Source organism: Tenrec ecaudatus, chromosome 1 (assembly GCF_050624435.1).
Source record: "Tenrec ecaudatus isolate mTenEca1 chromosome 1, mTenEca1.hap1, whole genome shotgun sequence".
Classification (NCBI taxonomy): domain Eukaryota; kingdom Metazoa; phylum Chordata; class Mammalia; order Afrosoricida; family Tenrecidae; genus Tenrec; species Tenrec ecaudatus.
In genome coordinates this window covers 146,343,768-146,364,040 of record NC_134530.1, presented here as the reverse complement: position 1 = coordinate 146,364,040, position 20,273 = coordinate 146,343,768, and the positions used below count along the sequence as shown (strand labels likewise).

Sequence of the window (20,273 nt, the reverse complement as noted above, 5' to 3'; positions counted from 1 at the left end):
TCATTCCAGAGAAATCGGAGCCCAAGGTTCATTGTGATGAGAGAGAAAAATACTTACAAATGGTTACAGCGAGATAATTTTCTCTCTAATCACAATGAACTTCTAGGCTTTCTCTGGATTTTAACCATGAGTTCGCACAACCCAAACACAAGTCAAACCCACTGCCTGGACTAATTCTGACCCTGAACTCTGAGGGCTGAGGCTGTGCACTGTTATGGGAGCAGTCAGCAGCATGTCCTGAAGCTGCCGGTGCGTGTAACTGCCGACCTTGTACAACCAACCAGGCCACCAGAGGTCTTGCAAGGGATTCGTACAGGGACACGAGAAACACACTGAACTCACCTCCAAACAGGATACTGCTCCACCCTCATCAGTTAACTAAAGCTCCCCGGACATAAGAGCAGACTGCGTGACAGGTTGCTAACCACAAGGTTGGCAGTCTGAAACCACCCGTCACTCCACTCCATTGGAGGATGGTTTTCTATTCCATAGTTAGTCTCAGAAACCCACAGGGGCAGTTCTACCCCATCCCACAGGGTCACTGCGTGGCAATCACCTTGACGGCAGCGAGTGAGACGTTCTGATACAGTAATGCACATCTGATTTCATCTGGTCTGGTGTGCTCAAGGGATAGATTTCCTGGGCAGTTCTACCTTTAACCCACATGGAGTGTACAAGATGAGATGTAGACATGGAGAAGGGACAAAGGAATTCTGTTACTACTATCTTTTTTTGTGTGTGTGTTGCACAGTTTAATAATCTAAGAAATGAGCTGGCATATTATCATTATATACAGTGATCGAATCTTCTTGAATTTTACTGTCATTGTTGCCTGGCTTACATAAATCATTCTGCTGTAGAGGATCTCTGGCGAAGCGAAGCTAGGGACTGAAATGCGGCGGCTGGGGCCTGGGGCTTGAAAGCATACCTAGTTGCCAGCGGGTGTGGCTACCTGCTGGCTGGGGAGGTGCGAAGAATGTGGCTGTCGTGAAAGCATGAGTTGCTGAGGTCTCATGTGGAGCTATATGGATAATTAGGGGTTAAGGGTGGTTTCTGGGGGGGTGGGCTGTGGTGTCTGGGGGTTGCTTGGGTGCTGTTTGGCGCATGAGCAGGGCCTGCTGAATGTGAGGCTGGCGGAGCTTGTGTTTGATGTTGAGGCAGAAGAGCACAGGGCATTTGTTCTCTTGGCAGTGCTTGGCGTGGTAGCAGCAGAGGGGGATGAGCTGCTTGCAGATGGGGCAGCCCCATTGATCTTGCGCTTGCAGCCCTTGGTGTGCTGCACCACCAGCTTCATCTTCTGGCAGGACGGCAGCGAGCAGTTGGCGTTGTGGCACTGGCAGGCGTGCACCAGTGACTGGATGCAGCGCTGGATGGTCAGGTGCCGTGACTCCTGGGGGATCTTGGACTTCAGCTTGCCCGGGCTGCTACCCTCCCTGCCCATCTCGTGGCAGTGGCTTCCAGGTGTTGTCCCAGTTGATGCACAGGTCCCAGTCCTTGTCACCGCGCTCTCCAGTACGCGTCGAAGCAAGCGCCGACCTTCCCCAGCATCGGCTTTTCTGTTACTACTATCTTTAAAAAAAAAAAACATGCTCTGAGAGAGATGACTGGGGTTAGGCGAAGAGTGAGGGTAGACTGGTAGTTTGGAGTTACTCTGTTTTTGGTTTTGGCTAGGACTAAATGGCTTTTTTAGAGCAAGCCAGGGTTCCAAAGGACTTAGGAGTTGGTATTGGGGACCTACTTGCTGAAGGTGGCACAGCACTGATGAAACGCCGGTTGCACCACATTGCTATTTGGTCCATGCTAGTCTTCTGCTTAGGCAAGTGGGAAATGACTACACATTATTTAGAAGTTTTACTGGTTTATGAGATGCCCAGTGCTTTAAGGAATGAAATGTTTACATGGCGAGTTTTAAAGCAGAGTGACTTTAGGGGCCCTAAAAATAAAACATGCCACCTTGCCTGGACACACTGACCCTAATGTTATTTCACTCATTAAAAACAAAGGATTTATTATATTTTGGGTGCCCTGATCCCAGAAACGAGGGGGTACCAAAAATCCCCCAAATTGTTTCAAAGTTAAGTATTTAATTAAAAAAAATCTTATCACCTTTCAAAATACTTTCCATTACACTTAATACGTATGTCCAATCTGCGATTCCACTTTTGGAAATATTTTTCAAACTCATCTGTTTGGATGGTTGAGAGCACATCTCTCGTTTTTTTTTCTTCACCTTTTCGATGTCTTCAAATGGCCCTTTTCATGTCCCTCTTCATTCGAAGAAACAAAAAGAAGTCTCATGGAGCGAGGTCAGGTAAGATGTGTGGGGCAAGAGAGGCATGCTGGTTTTTGACAAAAACTGGCACAGTGAGATGGCTGGCTGAGCAGGTGCATTGTCATGGTGGCAAAACCAGTTCCCCGTCTGCCACAAAGCAGGGCTTTTTTGTCACACACAGATACACTATCTTTTTATGCCCTGTAAATGTAAAGCTCGATTAACAGTTTGACCTGGTGGTACAAACTCCAAATGCAGTATGAGTTGACCTTTTCTTCCAACTGGGAAGTTGACTGATGTCCAGAACAAGATTTGTCCGTAATTACTCTTTCACCTTTTTTGAAATGAGAAAACCACTCATACACTTCAGTTTTTCCCATAGCACTGTCCTTGTACATTGTGTTCAACATCACAACAGTTTCTGTGGCATTTTTCCCAAGCAAAAAACAAAATTTAACAGCTGCAAGCTATTCTCTGAAAATGGCCATCACAAAAAGTGAGGTTCAAGCAAAATTTCTTTTATGAAAAAATTCACTGTGACCAGAAAGAACTTTCCTAGAAGATGTCACTGGGCGCTCTAACTCAGAGTTGCTCAATGCTCGCCTAGTGGGGAAAATGCATATTATCAAAGCTCTGCCCATTGGAGTTTTACAGTTGTTGTTGTTGTTTTGGTACCTCCTGTATGCGTAACTGGATCATTAGAAGGGCAGCATTAGGTAAATAGGTTTATTAAAAACTTAAAGGAACACAATTTTCAAATATGTTTCATGATATTTTCACATTTCCTCAGGAATTCAGTAACCAGAGTGCTAACCGCACTCCTGGAAAACCTCAGTGAGGCAGAAACACACAGACTTTGTACGACTAACCAGCACCTAGAATCCCGAGCAATGACCTCCTCTAACCAGCACCTAGATCCCCGAGCAATGACCGCCTCTAACCAGCACCTAGATCCCCGAGCAATGACCGCCTCTAACCAGCACCTAGATCCCCGAGCAATGACCTCCTCTAACCAGCACCTAGAACCCCGAGCAATGACCTCCTCTAACCAGCACCTAGATCCCCGAGCAATGACTGCCTCTAACCAGTACCTAGAACCCCGAGCAATGACCTCCTCTAACCAGCACCTAGAACCCCGAGCAATGACCTCCTCGGTGATGCAAGGACAAGGGACAGGGCTTCCCAGGCGGGTTTCTCCATCTATGGCACTCTAACCAGCACCTAGATCCCCGAGCAATGACCGCCTCTAACCAGCACCTAGATCCCCGAGCAATGACCGCCTCTAACCAGCACCTAGATCCCCGAGCAATGACCTCCTCTAACCAGCACCTAGAACCCCGAGCAATGACCTCCTCTAACCAGCACCTAGATCCCCGAGCAATGACTGCCTCTAACCAGTACCTAGAACCCCGAGCAATGACCTCCTCTAACCAGCACCTAGAACCCCGAGCAATGACCTCCTCGGTGATGCAAGGACAAGGGACAGGGCTTCCCAGGCGGGTTTCTCCATCTATGGCACTTACCAGCTAAGAAGCTGCCTGCTCTCCCCTTTTCTGGAGACTGCAAAAATGGTGCCTCACCCCCAGGCCCACCCCTTGCATGTTTTGCCTGTGTGTGTGTGTGTGTACAACTGGGATGGGAAAGCACCACTATGCATTCATCTACAATTTAAAATCAGTGAAAATCTTTTTCAGATTGTTACGACACTACTTCGTGTACAGGCTCAGCCAAAGTCATGGACAGGTATTTCCCTCATGCCTTTCGACTTCTCACTTTCTCCTTTCAAATCCGCTGCTCTGTCCTAAAGTCAGTTTGAGAATTTTCACCTAACATGTCAATATGGACTCCACAGCCAACGCATTAACAATGGCAAAAAGATTCCCTTGTTGATGACAAGCTGTGGCAGACTGAAAATAGTGCAAGTTAAACCTTGAAACCATATTAAACTTATCTTTTTGCATATAAAAATCACAGTGGGATTTTTTTCATTCAACAAGATACAATCTTTCAGATCAAGAGCGTGTGTAGAAACTACTGTGTGAGGAAGGCCGTCCGTGTCCCTCTCTGTGTGGGAGGGTGCCAGCACCCACAACAGACATCTGAGGGAGCCCTGAGGGCATCGCAGGTTACTCTGTGGGGGTTAAAGCCCTGTGCCGGAGGCACCGGGCAGGAAGGGGTTACTGTGGCATGTAAAACGAACTGGTCATTACAAAATAACAGCCTTAAATCTATAAACAATAACAGAACACACAAACCAAATGAAAATGTACTAAAATTTAATCATTCATAAAAGCTGTAATTTAATCTGACAGTAAAACACAAGAAGCAATATTAGAGTTGGCTTAGTATATTATATATTTTAGCTTTGAAAGCCATAGAAATCAGTATCCCAGTTTTTTCCTATAAAAGACCCATTTTTCCAAAGCATTATGCACAAACAATTTTAATTAGAATATAATGACAGAATGATATTTCATAATTTTTTAAATATAAAATGAAGTCAATGACTCAAAAAAGTTATCTGCTGCAATGAGTTTGAGGGGAATTTCATAATCGATATCATTACAGATATAAAGTATAATGGTTCACTGTTTAGTGCTTGACAGGGAGGAATCATGATAAAAAGGTCAATATGAAATCATTTGATTATAGTAGCAATATCTAACATTTGAAATGCATCCATGCTCTTTTGTATAATCATATTAGAGTCAAGTATATTTACTTTCACATCTGTTATAACTGCTATTGCAAAGGAGAAATACTATTGTCTTATTTTCCAAGAGATATACACAGAGCAATTTTTTTTTCTCTCCAGGGAACTTGTGCAAACCAATATAAGATCTAAATTCTTCACATAATATATAAAACAGGAGAAGCCTCTTCAGATTTGTTTTTGAAGTCTGGAATGCTGGCACTTTCCAATTAGGCAACAGTTCTTCATTCCTGTAGTCTGGAGTAAACAGACACACACATTTAGAGACAGCTAATTACTTAATGTTAGATGATTTTAGTAAACAAATAGATATGCAGTAATATAAGAAGAAACAATGATTTTGACTGATCACTACTAGAACACTAAATTATACAGAAGCTACAGTAGTAGGGCTGTTTGAAATTCCCTCCTCTTAATAATAATATATACAATCCATTACAGAAGACCGAGTTTACAGGAGGGGAGTCTACAATTGATCAAATTCAACAATCTTGAATTTCACTGTGCTTATTATTTCAGAGTAATGTCTGAGAGGTCTGTCTGTACAGAGGAAGAAAGTGAGAAGTGATATTCCATTGTTATCACCTTACTGTTGTATTTTTTAAAGTTCCCTTTCTACTGAGTAAACACAACCTGCCTGATTATATTCCACTGGAATGCCTTCATTCATTCATTTTATGTTTGCATGAGGTGGCTTCAAAAAGTTTGCCAAAGATTATTTTAAAATTCCATTCTGCCCTTCAACCTGGTGCTCCAAAAGGTGAATGCAACAAAGCGGCATGAAGCAGGGAACCAGTAGAGAGGTCTGAGGGGCCGGCCCCAATCCCAACTACATGGACAGCTGCCCCTCCCCCAAGAAGAATTTACTTCAGAGGACAGCACTAAAGCTGTTATTTCAGGGAGAGGGGCATGTCTGATCAGAGCACATGGGAGCAAATGAAGGGGGAGAAAGAGAGTGGAGCACATCCTGGCCCACCAAGCCTGGAAGACCATGTCCCTGCTCAGAGCAGCCAATCCACAGAGAGGACCACATGACTGGTCCCACTATGAGACACGACATCCTTCACTGGCCCATAGCCCTACAGGGAACAACACTGGAGACACAGTGTGGGAATTGCACCCGAACTGATCCCACCACACCGAGGCAAAACACTAAGGCCTGGGAGGCTGGCAAAGGGAGCAGAGCAAGGAAGTCCCGAGGGAGTACCAAAAATAGACTTTGGGGCCAGGGCGTGGCACCCCATCAGACTCTACCGGAAAACACTTCTAAAGGTCAACAGACCTTCAACTATTTACAGGCCTTTTTTTGTCACTGATTATTTTGTTGCTTGTTTTGCTCTGTCTTATTTTTGCGCATATTATCATTTCTGCAGGTCTATCTAGATAAAATAGGCTGGATAAACAATCTGGAGGAGAAAATAATGGGACTGACGGAGGGGGTAACACATGGAAGAGGGGGAGGGGGGAAAGGAAGTGGACAAGGGACAAGGGAACAATAAGTGATCAAAAATCAGTGGTGAGGAGGGTGTAAGAGGCCTGGTAGGGATTGATCAAAAGCAAAGGCAATGTAAGTGAGAGGAATTACTGAAACCCAGATGAAGGCTGAGGATGATAGTGGGACAGGAGGAAAGTAAAAGGAAACAGAGGAAAGAACTAGGAGGCAAAGGATATTTATAGATGTCTAAATATAGGTATGTACATATGTAAATATATTTATATATGATGATGGGGAAATAGATCTATGCACATATATTTGTAGGTTTAGTATTAAGGTATCAGATGGGCATTGGGCCTCCACTCAAGTACTCCCTCAATGTAAGAACACTTTGTTTTATTAAACTGGCATTCCACGATGCTCACCTTCCCGACACGATCGCTGAAGACAATGTGTGCATAAGCAAATGTGGTGAAGAAAGCTGATGGTGTCTGGCTATCAAAAGATATAGCATCTGAGGTCTTAAAAGCTTGAAGACAAATAAGCGGCCATCTAGCTCAGAAGCAACAAAGCCCACATGGAAGCATACCTGCCTGTGTGATCATGAGGTGTCGAAGGCATCAGGTATCATTCAGACATCAAAGAATAAAAAATCATATCATTGTGAATGAGGGGGAGTGTGGAGTGGGGACCCAACGCCCATCTGTAGGCAACTGGACATCCTCTTACAGAAGGGTCACGGGGAGGAGACGAGCCAGTCAGGGTGCAGTGTAGCAATGATGAAACATACAACTTTCCTCTACTTTTTAAATGCTCCTCTCCTTCCCCCTCCACTATCATGATCCCAATTCTACTTTACAAATCCGGCTAGAACAGAGGATGTACACTGGTACAGATAGGAACTAGAAACACAGGGAACCCAGGACAGATGATCCCAACAGGACCAGTGGTAAGAGTGGCGATACTGGGAGGGTAGAGAGAAGGTGGGGTGGAAAAGGGAAACCAATTACAAGGATCTACATATAACCTCCTCCCTAGGAGTTCAGGCATCCAGGGTGGACGTTTTATATCAGACGTAGGTCAGGATTTCGCTCCACTACAGTCAAACTCACAGACAGGACAGTGCTTGGCTACTGGATGTGTACCCATCAGTTTTGAAAATCACAACAGCCAGGAGGTGGCACCTCTTCCTCCATAGGCTAACAACTTCTCCTGACAACTGGAAACGAAACCAGACAGACACTACAGCAATGTCATCGATGAGCCAGTCAAACCTGAGAGGCAGATAATAGATTTAAGAACCAGAGTACCCATTTTTCCGACCCCTGCATCTTTAGCTAAACAACACAAAGATCCACAACCTTAACTATACTCCCTTTCAGGGAGTTAATGGCTTAGTTTTGCATCACTAACCATCCATACCATTATCTTGCTGGAAGCTGCCTCTCGGACCTCCACAGCATCCTCATGCCCTTTACCGCTCCCTTCACTTACCAAGGTGCACAGTCCTCAGCGAGATCTCTACTCCTCTCTGGAGAAGCACACATTAGTTAATGTGGTGTTCTGGGAGAAGTCAATCTACGCAAGGGGCCTTGAGAGAGCAATAACCCTCAAGTGGGAACCGCTGACTTCTAACTAGAAGCCGAAGTTTCGCAATGAGCAGAGCATTAGCACCAAATTACACCACAAATTCACTCCAAGAAAATATTACTTTATATAAAAAACAGGATATTATTTTATGGCATTGTTCACAGAGTTGATGAAACACTAGAAACTGTTTTGAAGGAACTTAAACATCAACTAAAGGACAACAATTGGTCTCACGGGGCTTGGTTTCCTCACTTGATAGGCTGATTTCATGCTGTGCCCAATGGATTGATTCACTTTAATGAAAACTTAAGTAGTATTTCAAGTCAACCACATTTACTGGAAAGAAATACATGTCTGGGAGAAAATGACTACCCAAACCAATGGACTACAAGGACCCCCATCCAGCAGGGGGTGTGCAAACTGGTGTAGCCACAGACAGGATGTTAACAGGACCTATAAGCTTTCCATGAACACACGACTCAGCCACTCTACTTCCAGATGAAGATCTAAAAGAGATGCGTGAGAGGTGTGCAGAGACAAGGACAAGAATGTGCACAGCAGAATCCCCACACTGGTCTAGTTCCGAAGGAAAGAATCCAAGTAGCCAACAGGAGCAGACTGCACGAGGGGCAGATGACGGGATCTCCCCACGGTTTGGGAGGCCCTAGGACAGACGCTGGTAGCACAGGTCCATGCAGCGCAAATGCCCTCAAGTGCAAGTCCGGTCACGTCAGAAATCTGCTTGGGAGTCAAAGGAGCCAGGTGTGCACCAGTACATTAAATGTTCTTATTTCTGTAACGTGAAAAGACAGGGAAGCTACGGGTGCTCACACATGAAATGGAGGAGTGCCGGTGGCTTGCACAGGTGTGCTCTTTTGGGATAATCACCCAATGTGCACACAGGCCTTCTTTTCCACAGATGAACCACAACTGCTCTTCAACTCAAGTTCCTTTGGAGGACTAGCCAGTCATTCTGCACCAGACTCTGGGGACATGATGGTGACAACTGGCTGTCACAGAGGCTAGTTTCAGTGCAGGGATCCAACAGGCATAGGTCACATTTCCATGCCACGGAAGGCCAGGGTAAGAGGAGGAGGCAGGGAGTGGTTCTGCGTTCAGCACCTTACCTGGCTCAGAGCTGCTGCTTCCTGGGCGTCTAGAGCAGCAGGCATGATTTCTTTTTAGGCTTCTTCTTTTCCACTGGTGTTTTTCTATTTATCTGTCTGACCAGGTCATAAAAGATCTAAATAAAAACAGAAAAATTCTTTTTGAAGCAACAGTTGAAATCTTGTTTCACAACACAATCTTTGCTCTGCTGAGAGTTACTTTGCTCCTGTATCTGTATCTTGCTGCTGTGTTTTAAAGGCCGGCTTCTTCGAAGCCTTGGCAGACTTCTGCAGCCAGGTCAAAGCAGAACTTAGCTATTTATAAAGACTTGATAGTGAAAAAAATAAGAGTAGTGAAATTATATTCCATACAAAATCCTCAATGGTTTAAAACTAATTATTAGCAGAACAGTTAAAACTCAACATGAATGTTTTAAGTTTACTTACTTCTAAATAACCTTCAGACAATAGAAAATTTGCAAGGACAATACAAAGAACAGGCATTCTTCACTCACAGATTAAGCAACCGTAACATTTTTGTCACTTTCACCTTCCCCCAGGCCCCCCCACTCTAACAGAATCATCTGAGAACAGTCTGCATACCACAGGCTCCTTAATAGTTGAACATGTATGTCTTACAGGCTACTTTATTGCATAACCACATTACAGTTCTTATTAAGATACTTAAGCAACAATCTAACACATTATCTACAGTGTGAGGTCCAATTTTCCCAAATGCCCCAATAATGCCTGATAATAGTTCCCCCACCTCCCCGGCCCCTTCCAGGTAGAATCCGCCCCAAACCACTCACTGGAACAGTTGCCTCATCTATCCTCCATGAGTTAGCATTGTCATTTCAGAAAAATTAATGCTAGTGGGTGTGGAGAAATTCCCTCTAATGGGCTGTATCTGATGTTCCCTTATGATTTAGTAACAGGTTACATACACTTTTGACTAGACAGTCAGAGAGATGGGGCCCTCTCAGGGCATCAGGTAAGAGACACATGACTCTTGCCTGCCCCTTTGGGTGATATTAATTTAATGAGTTTGAAATGTGTTATCGGACACTCTCACTCAAAGCTCAGTGATGGGCAGTAGCCAGTGGAAAGAGCCTGGGCTTTGAAGTCAGATACTGATACCCAAATGCCAATGTCAACAATGACTAATATGGCAAAATGCTTCATTTTAATCTCAGCTGCCTCACTGGGCACATGAAAACAACAATCCAATACAACCAGGGGATGAGATTTGTAAGGATTACAAATAATATGTACGCAGTGTGTGATATGTTAAAAGCAACAACCACAGCTCCCATTCATAGTGAGCCTACGGTACAGAGAAATGCTCCATAGGTTCCCAAAGAGGCTCTCTGTCCGGAAGCTGACCCCACGCCTGTCTGCCTGGCACCTTTCGTTAGCAGCCTAGTGCTTGTATTTTTGCCTATTGTTTATTTCCTTTAAGATCGTAAGACCACCTCCTTGCAATTTCCAGAGAGAAAATACAAAACAAGAACCAGACTTAGTTTCAAATGCATAAGCAGTGTGCTGGAGTATGGAGCGTCACTGATCACATTGTTAGAAAAATGCCAGCTGACTCCAGGGCACTTCAATATTCCTGAGGAACACACGTGATTTCTCTTTTTCCTCCCACTGGGATGGTCTCAGGTCATTGCTCTTTGACAAATTTTCCATGAAGAAGATATGGAGCCTGGAAATCGTGCTGACAGTTGGAGTAACCCATCCCCAATCCCATTCCCAATGTGGACCAAAGACCAGGGGCCACATTCTTCTTTTAAAGAAGGGAGAAAAAATTCCTAATCCCAAACCAGTACCTATCTTCACAACTGCATCGGCCAAGCACCAGTCCCACTTCCTGGCGAGCTCCGAATCTGACATGTTCCCACCAGCAGCTCCAGCAGCCTAGTGCTTCTAGCCCCTCTCTGAACACTCGATAAATGATGGCTAGCGACATTAGCTATCGGGTTTCCTGGCCTGAAATGCAGAAATCAACTACTATAACCTGCTACGACGACGGTTAGTAAGCCACACCCTGTGGGACAGATGCAGCCTGTCACAATGTGCACAGCCCAGGAGTGCTGTAGGGGAAGCACGGGACTGCCAACTGGTGGCGGGTCAGACCCCCCAGCCTCTCCGAGGAGAAATATGAGGCTGACTGGTCTGCTCCCAAAGGGTCACTATAACTGGACATCAACTCTGTGGTAATGGCGGTGGCTTATGAGCTGAGAGGTTTTTACATGTCTAAACTATATGGTGGTGGAATCAAAAGACAACTATTCCACACTGTAGAGACGATACAAAATTTCAATTCAGAACACAGTGTCCACAAAGAAAGTCTGACTGAACACACCCATGTGCTTCCGCATCACCCTGGCTTTCATGCTGTGGCAGGAGAGGGAAGTTGTCAGGGCAGAGCCAAAGGGCTTTTCCAGGAAATTGACTTACCCTTGATCTACTGGTCTCAAGTGACCAATAAGATCTGCTAATAAATTCTTGTGGAGGGAAAATGTAAGGTAACAAAGAAAAAAACCCAAACAACAAAACCAAAGCCCTCATTCACAAACTGTTTGACTTCTGCCGCTATGTGACATGTACATAAGTAGATGCTTGCTTTACGTGTGAGCAAAGCAGACCAAGCTGAGTTCATTTACAACGTCCCAGAACATGAACAAGCGCCCTAGAGCTCTTTGTGTGGAGACGGTGCTTTGACGTGGCCAGAAAGTGCACTGGCGTTAAGGCACAGTACTGGGACAACTGGTGCATCTGAACCCATAGCAGGACAGAGCTGTGTCCATGTCAGTTGACCTGTTTTTGAGACTTGTGTTGTGGTTGTGCAAGAGGCTGCTTTAGCTCTAGGGCAGCGGTTCTCAATCTGGGGGTCATGACCCCTTTGGGGGGAGGGAGGACCGAATGACTTTCACAGGGGTCGCCTAAGACCATATTTCCGATGGTCTTAAGTACTAAGATACCGCTCCTCTATCCGTCTCCAGGCGGGCCCGCCCACACGAGGGCGGCACTAGGAAGGTTGAGAACCGCTGCTCTTGGGGCACATCCCCTAAGACTTAGGGGTAAAGCAGCACAATACATGCCAGCTCATGGCACACATGCACTAAGAGAGGGGCAACAACCGCCTTTTATTTCTTACATCTTCAAGTTTTAAAGGAAAGATTATAAGGCTAAATAACCACTAAAAGAAAGAAAAAACATAACTATTGAATGCTTTGTCCCCAAACTTTAAAATTGGATCCTTAATTTCTAAGGTGACAAGACTTTAACATTGGCAAAGCGGGACACCAGCGGGACACCACTGATAAAACTCATATCCTGGAGAAATAGCCACATGGCAGCCGAAAATCATCTACCCTAGCTTGTCATGCATTCTTTCCAAAAATCGGGGCTTTTTAAAACGCATGGGACCCAGGAAAAATTGTTAAATATCGGGACTGTCCTGCCAAAAGTGGGACGTCTGGTCACTTTATTAATATCCCAACCCCACTCCATCCTTTTCACTTCTATCTTCTTCAAATCATTTAACTCTTATTTCTGAGGAAAAACTGAAAAATAAGAATTATGAACAAAACGGTAGCTTTTGTTTCACAACTCCAAAGTCCATCAATGAACTAATTAGTTCTCTAGTCCTAATGCATAAAGTGCATTCAATTACAACGTAACAATATTGTAATAATTATATTACAATAAAATAAATAAGGGTAGATTCCAGCAGTAAGTTAGTAAATATTGTATGTAACTTGTTTCTTTATGACTGCCAGCTTCCAGTTTCTGGGAAGACACAGGAAGGCAGACTGTAGTCCTTATTGGTCTAAATTGGTCTCTGCCTAGCACACAGCAGCAGAAGGTTCAGTGGCGAGGCTACTGCCTAGCACACAGCAGCAGAAGGTTCAGTGGCGAGGCTAGTTTGAATTACTATTTGGTTAGCAATGCTAAAAGGTCCAGCCTAGGTCTTTCATCTCCCTCAACTGCAGAAACATCTGAACAGAACACAGACGAGTCTCTCAGTCCCTCTCCCACGCCTCCATCAGGAAGTTATGATTCCAGCGACTGTTCCAGCTTCCGCAGCGAGTGGAGTTGCTGGGCGGAATCAAGGGGAGAGGTGTGATTCTGGTACAGCTGTGCACTACCGTTTCAGAACACAGGAGGCGTGTTGTGGATGAGAGCTAAAAAGAACACCAGAGTAAGAGAGGGCTCGTTAGCTGACTCCTCGGCCAAAGTAAAACTTGAGGCCAAGAACGGAATCTTGTCAAGTATTTATTTTTAGAAATTCAGCAACCACACAAATATTTGCGAGGTCGTAGCTGCCTGAGGACCTGTTAACGATCAAAGGAGCCCTGAAGCTGGATTTGTAAGGCAATAAAATACATGGAAAGAAATGCAAATGATGACAGTCTCAAGAACTAGCATGAAATCTGCACGCTGTTCTCCTGACAAATAAAGATGCTTTAGATGGCTGACACAGTTTCATTTGTTTTAGTGATCTAGTTTTCTTTCAGAAACCCTCCTGCCCAGGCTGCTCTACACAGACAGTGCTGCTGCAGGGGAGGCCACACCACAGGGCTGGCCTCATGCCGTGGAGGTTCGTCCAATGGACTACTACTAAAGGGGGAGAAACGGCTCCTTTCCACAGTGTTTCAGCTCCCGGGGGAGGAGATCCTAGCAGGAGGCCCCACACCCACCCAGTTTCCCCCTCAAACATTGATGGGAGGGCTATCAGCAAGGGTGAGGCCAGGACAGCAAGGGGTCGGTAAGGCCAAGCATCCTGCTGACTGTACATCCAAGTACCTGTACATCTACCAAAGTGAATGTGCTTTATTTATAAATGATTTAAGGGTCTCGATTTTCCGTTGGAAACCTAAGACTGCTAAAAATGAAACTTTTATGATTAGTTCCATTTTTCAAAATAACATCTAGGAAAATGATTCTATCACCAGAGAAAGCTGGAGCTGGAAGCTTATAAAACTGCCTTTCACGGACTTGGCAGGGAATGGGAAATAATTGTTTTTGGAGATATCAGCAGGACTTGTCCCCCACTAGGAGGTAAAGTTCTTTCAGGCAGGAACAGGGTCTGTCTGGATGACTCTTTGAATAAATAAAAACTACGAACATTCTGTTTTTGTGTACTTATTAAAATTGGTTTTACATTTTAAAAAGCAAGCTTTGACATTGTTTTTTTTTTGCTTTGACATTCTTGACAGAGATTGAGGCAAGAGTAATTTTTTTCTTGCCAAGTATTTAAAATTATCTGGTAATTTTTGAAGGCAAGCAACAATAGTCTAAAAATATTACAGGGAAAAATGACCTGCAAAATCAAAGGCCAGAGAAGAACAGTAAGAAAAACAAAACATAAAAAACCTCCTCAGCCTGATAACCTAGCCCACCCTTACTCTGTTCTATGGTGTAAGGATCCGGATTCTCTAGCTCGTGAAGCTACAAAGGACAAGCACACAGGCAAATACAGATCCCATCATTCCTGCACTGCAGATAAATGGGTGATGGAGGCAACGGGAAGTTTCACTATTTACACAGGGGCCTGGGAAACTTTTGGCCCGGTTAATCAAGGGAAGCAGCTTACTTGTTGAATACTCCTATCACAGTTATGTTCTCAGAAGCAAAAAAAAAAGGTCTGTTATATGTGTGCTTTATCTGAACTGTGAGTGAATTACATGTTTGACACAACTCCAGTTACACACAAACGGATGCCTCCCTTTGAGTCAGTTATTCAGTTATCTGCACACTGTTAGGTCATGTGGGGCTCAGGATACCAAATCCTGGGCTGTTGATGTGCACACTATCTAGATGCATCATTATAAAATAGGCTCATTACAGTAAGTACTTTAACTATTCTATTTCTCCTTCCACATTCCAGCCGAGGTGCTGGCTAAAGTAAAAGGGCACTGTGACAACTTTCAGACCCCACTTTCTGTCACATCGTTTAGAAACACCAGTTGTACACGTGGGCGTCCTCTTCTTCAGCAAGGTAAACTTAAGTGCCCTCCTTATAGCGATCGAAGTGATCTTATGCAAATACCACTAGTTCCTGAAATGACTGTCTTCTTTACAATAACCTAGATCAATTAAAAGGGCAAAAAGGCATTAACATTTTGTTTTAAAAACAGTTTCGTTATTGTCCTCTTACAGGAAACTAAATTTTAAAAGACATTTTTTTGTGTTGTCCATAGCTGGAGGTTACCTCGTTAACATTGATCTTCGACTTTGCAGAAGATTCTAAAAAGGCACAGTTACACCACTGTCTTGCTAAATTCTGACCCTGCTCCTTGCCAACTACTCGCTCATCTTCCAGGTCACATTTATTGCCGACCAGAATCATGGGAACCTGTGAAAAGAGAAAAGGAAGACATAGAATGAGCACTGACATATTTTTACCCCCTAGCTTCTTACAAGTAAGCAACTACCTGCCACTAGCTGGAAAGTATCAGCTGAGATTGCGTGCTTCCCTGCCCAGTACTTCAAAAGCAGGTACATGGATGTTCAGTGGCAGGGGTGGGGAGGAGGCACTAGATGGAGAGGAAGGCAGAAAAGCAAAGCAGAAGTAATACCTGCAATGCACGTGCTAAATTAATATTATACCACTGAAAATTTCTCGTCGGCTAGTAGTAATAGCAGAATCCCAAGCATAAAAATCTCAAGGGCAAGGAATCCCCTGCAATACAGAAAAAGCCTAAACATGAGTCAAGTTGCTTCAACTCACAGGTCCAACAATGATCAGAGGATTAAAAATTAAAAGATAAAGTCACAAAAGAGTAGTATCTTTCCTTTTTTCTCCATAGCATGTGCAATCAATTTCCTACTTCAACAAGCCCCTTTTTTTTTTCAGTTCACTCCATAAGATATAAGGGATTAATATTACTAGAGTTCGGTGATTTGCATACCTCTGTATGAAAACAGAACTTGCTTGGATAAATTAGTCACAGGAAGGAAAGAAGCATTTATCAGGTTACGGCTGGGCATGAGTCATTCAGTAAAATCCACCTGTCTAACACATCACCCAAAGTCAAGGTCCTGAGTGGATGCATATGCTCCCAATAATTACAGAGAACACACACAGCACAGAGAAGTAGAATCACACTTTCATTTCCTAATTGGTAGCTGCAAAGAAACTCTCTGTAGCTCAAAACTAAGGCAAACGTGGGAAATAACGTCTCCCTTGAAAAAACAAAAACATGATTCAAATAGGACAAGAATCCTAAAACAAAACAAAAAATTAACAAAATGAAGGAAAAACCCAGTTAATGAAAATCTTAACACTGTCCTCTGCTTTCTCTACTGCACTTACTACCCATGTAGTGCAAGAAGTTAGGAGCATGTAGTCCCTCATCTTATAACATTTAGAAACCCCACCTGCCAGCAGAGAGGTCCTTTCATCTGGTAGACACCCTCCAAATTCTCAACTAATTGACAGACAACAAACATTTTAAATCACTCACAGAAAGACTGTAGTATGACTTATTCTAGTTGGAAGTATACTTACATCTTCTGTGTCTTTAACCCGTAAAATCTGTTCTCTCAGGTCTTGTAAGTCATTAAATGTAGACTGAGCTGTAATAGAATATACTAGTGCAAATCCTTGGCCATTCTTCATATACAAATCCCTCATTGCTGTAAATTGTTCCTAGAATAAAGAGCATGCAATTATATCTATGAGTTCTTGAATGTATTTTGGAGCAACTGAAATACCAGTAATCATGAGTAAGCTATGGAATTTTTAAAATTACATGCCAGTAGGACCTTCAATGAGGTGGACTGACACAGTTCCCACAACAATGGAACCATTAGGAACACAGGAACAACTGGGAGGATGGGCTGGACCGGGCAGTGGCCTGCTGTGCTGTACAGAAGGTACATAATAAGCTTAAGACACAATACATGATTTTCCTGTTCCCTAATTAGAAGACTAGGAACCAGTATAATGAAGAGCAGAGTTAGAAGAAAACTCTTGGTTAAGTGTTTGAGAAGAACAGAATTAAGTCCATAACAGGTGACTTTATATACACTAGAAAATTTATGAAACCTGTTCTGAAAATTAAAATCTACTGTAGCCCTCCATAAAAGGGGGGGAGGGTTGGGGGGGGAGGGGAAGTATCCTTACCGTTCCTGCTGTGTCCAGGATTTCGAGCATACACTGTTGGCAATCTACTTCAACTTGCTGTGGAGAAAAAAGGGAAAAATGAGAAGGTAAAGTTAAATGTTATCTTTTCTCCATTTCATTCAAAGCACATAATAAAAAGCGCAATGATTTTCTCCAGCACATTAGCTGTATTGGCTGGGACTTAATAGGAGGCTTCCAGAACATGCTATGAAAATCACTGAAGCCAAGACTGCTGATGTACAATGTAGATATTTTCTGATCACTATAACCTCTGGGGTAATTCTTATATGTGTTATTATGTATAATTATGTGTAATTCTTATACCTTATATGTTAGCTTTAAAAGGTAAGTGGTCAACCAGCACAACTCGATGAGGGCCCACCACTATCAAGCATTCCAGCCAGGGCCACGTTACACAGACCCTTTCTTAAAGAGTCTACATGTACTGGGCTAATTGAGATGAGCAGACTCTTGACTATCACATTGGGATACACTTCAAACCACAAACCCTTGGGGTCACTAATTGCTATTTGTTGAAAGGTTAGTTCAACCCCCCCTCCCTTTTTAATCATTTAATTAGGGCTCATACAACTCTTATCACAACCCATATATACATCAATTGTGTAAAGCACATTTGTACATTCACTGTAGCTCAATCTTTTAAAAACATTTGCTTCGGTGGAGGAGGTGGGGAAAGGAAAATAAAAGGATGAATATAAGGAAGAAAAGGGGAGTAGGGGCATGGGGCACTAATCCACCCAAGGGCACTAATCCACCCAAGGGTATTGTTTATATCTCCAAAGGGAAAGTGGGACCAGACTTCAACCCAGTGCTGCAAGATGTGAATGCAATATCCCGGCGTGGAGTAGGGAACCAGTGGAGAGGTCTGGGAGGCTGGCCCCAGCACCATAAATTAAGTGGATTCCTGCCCCTCCCCCGAAAAGAATTTGTTCCAAAGGACTACATTGACTCTGCAGCTCCGGGAGATGGACATATCTGATCAGAGCACACGGGAGCAGATGAAGGGGCAGAAGGAGAGAGTGGAACACAGCCTGGCCCACCAGGCCGTCAGGATGATGTTTCTGAGTAGAGCAGCCAGTCCACAGAGAGAACAACATGGCTGGCCCCACTATGAGACATGATGCCCCTCAGTGACTAAGGGCGATACAGGGGACGGCACCAGAGACACAGTGTGGGAATTGCACCTGACCTGATCCCACTACACCGAGGCAAAGCACTGGGGGAGTGCAGTGGAACAGCAAGGGAATGGAGCGGCAAGGTCCCCAGGGAATGCTGAAAGTGGACTTTGGGGCCCGGGCGTGGTGCCCCAACAGACTGGACTGGAAAACGCTCCTAAGGGCCAGCAAACAATCCCTGAACTAACTACAAGCTTTCCTTTTGTGAAGTGTTTTGTTCTTTGTCAGTGGTTTGTTTTTGTTGTTTTGTTGTCTGGTTGTATACTGTTTCTTTGTTTTCCTCTGTCTTGTTTTCGTGCATGTTAGTGTCTCCACCGGTCTGTCTGAATAGGACAGGCTGGATGAACTATCTGGAGGAAAAACAACGGGATCAACAGTTCTGGGGGACTTGGGGTGGGGGGGTAGGCGGGGTAAGGAAGTGGTGTTAACAAACACAGGGACAAGGGAACAACATGGGACCCAAAATGGTAGTGAGAGGGGAGTGGCAGGCCTGGTGGGGAATGATCAAGGGTAAGGTTGCATAGAGAAGAGGTATAGCTGTAGCCCAGGTGGGGACGGAGCATGGTGGTGGGGCAGGAGGAAAGTCAAGGGGGATGGAGGAAGAAGCTGGGAGTTAAGGGGCATTTATGGAGGTCTAGACAAAGACATGTACATGCAAACATATATATGAGGATGGGGAAATAGATCTATGTGTCTATATTTATAGGTTTAGTATTAAGGTGGCGGAAGGACCTTGGGCCTCTGCTCAAACACTCCCTCAATGCATGAATACTTTCTTTTATTAAATTGGAACTCTATGATGCTCACCCTCCCGACACAACTGCTGGAGCCAAAGTGGGTGAACAAGTAAATGTGGTGAAGAAAGTTGATGGTGCCCGGCTATCAAAAGAGATAGTGACTGGGGTCTTAAAGGCTTGAAGATAAACAAGGGGCCATCTAGCTCAGAAGCAACAAAGCCCACATGGAAGAACACACCAGACTGTGTGATCGCGTGGTCCCGAAGGGAACAGTTATCAGGCATCAAAGAACAAAAAATCATACCATTGGCTGCACACCTCCATGATAGGATCGCTGAAGACAAACGGGTGCATAAGTAAATGTAGCGAAGAAAGCTGATGGTGCCCGGCTATCGAAAGAGATAGTGTCTGGGGTCTTAAAGGCTTGAAGGTGAACAAGCGGCCACCTAGCTCAGAAGCAATAAAGCCCACATGGAAGAAGCACACCGGCCAGTGCGATCACGAGGTGCCAAAGGGACCAGGTATAAGGCATCATGCAAAAAAAATATATATATATATATGTGTGTGTGTATATATGTGTATATATGTATGTATGTATGTGTGTATATATATACCATAGTGAATGAAGGGGGAAGTGCAGAGTGGAGACCTGAGGCCCAAGTGTCGACCACTGGAGATCCCCTCACAGAGGGGTTTAGGAGAGGAGACGGGTCAGTCAGGGTGTGATGTAGTACCGATGAAGAACACAGCTTTCCCCCAGATTCTGGATGCTTCTTCCTCCCCCCAACTACCATGATCTGAATTCTACCTTGCAGGACTGGATAGGGCAGAGATTGTACACTGGTGCATATGGGAACTGGAGGCACAGGGAATCCAGGGTGGACGATACCTTCAGGACCAGGGGTGTGAGGGGCGAGGCTGGGAGAGTGGAGGGTGAGTGGATTGGAAAGGGGGAACTGATTACAAGGATCCACATGTGACCTCCTCCCTGGGAGATGGACGGCAGAGAAGGGGGGAAGGGAGACCCCGGATAGGGCAAGATATGACAAAATAACAATCTGTGGATTATCAAGGGCTCATGAGG

General features: G+C 44.4%; 1 protein-coding gene and 1 pseudogene across 1 annotated transcript in view; both read right to left on the bottom strand.

The window, feature by feature from the left end:
* Positions 1–4,531: 4,531 nt before the first annotated feature.
* The window catches only part of RAP1A (RAP1A, member of RAS oncogene family), a 91,448-nt gene continuing 75,706 nt past the window's right edge, over positions 4,532–20,273 (bottom strand). Inside the window, exons 4-8 of the mRNA XM_075559343.1 lie at positions 17,257–17,313; positions 16,639–16,779; positions 15,340–15,483; positions 9,138–9,253; positions 4,532–5,222 (exon numbers count right to left, since the gene is read on the bottom strand). Coding sequence (XP_075415458.1) covers positions 9,167–9,253; positions 15,340–15,483; positions 16,639–16,779; positions 17,257–17,313 — 429 coding nt within the window. The 3' untranslated portion in view covers positions 4,532–5,222; positions 9,138–9,166. The remainder of the gene's footprint in view (positions 5,223–9,137; positions 9,254–15,339; positions 15,484–16,638; positions 16,780–17,256; positions 17,314–20,273) is intronic.
* On the bottom strand, positions 9,261–15,333 carry LOC142458325 (MICOS complex subunit MIC10 pseudogene; annotated as a pseudogene).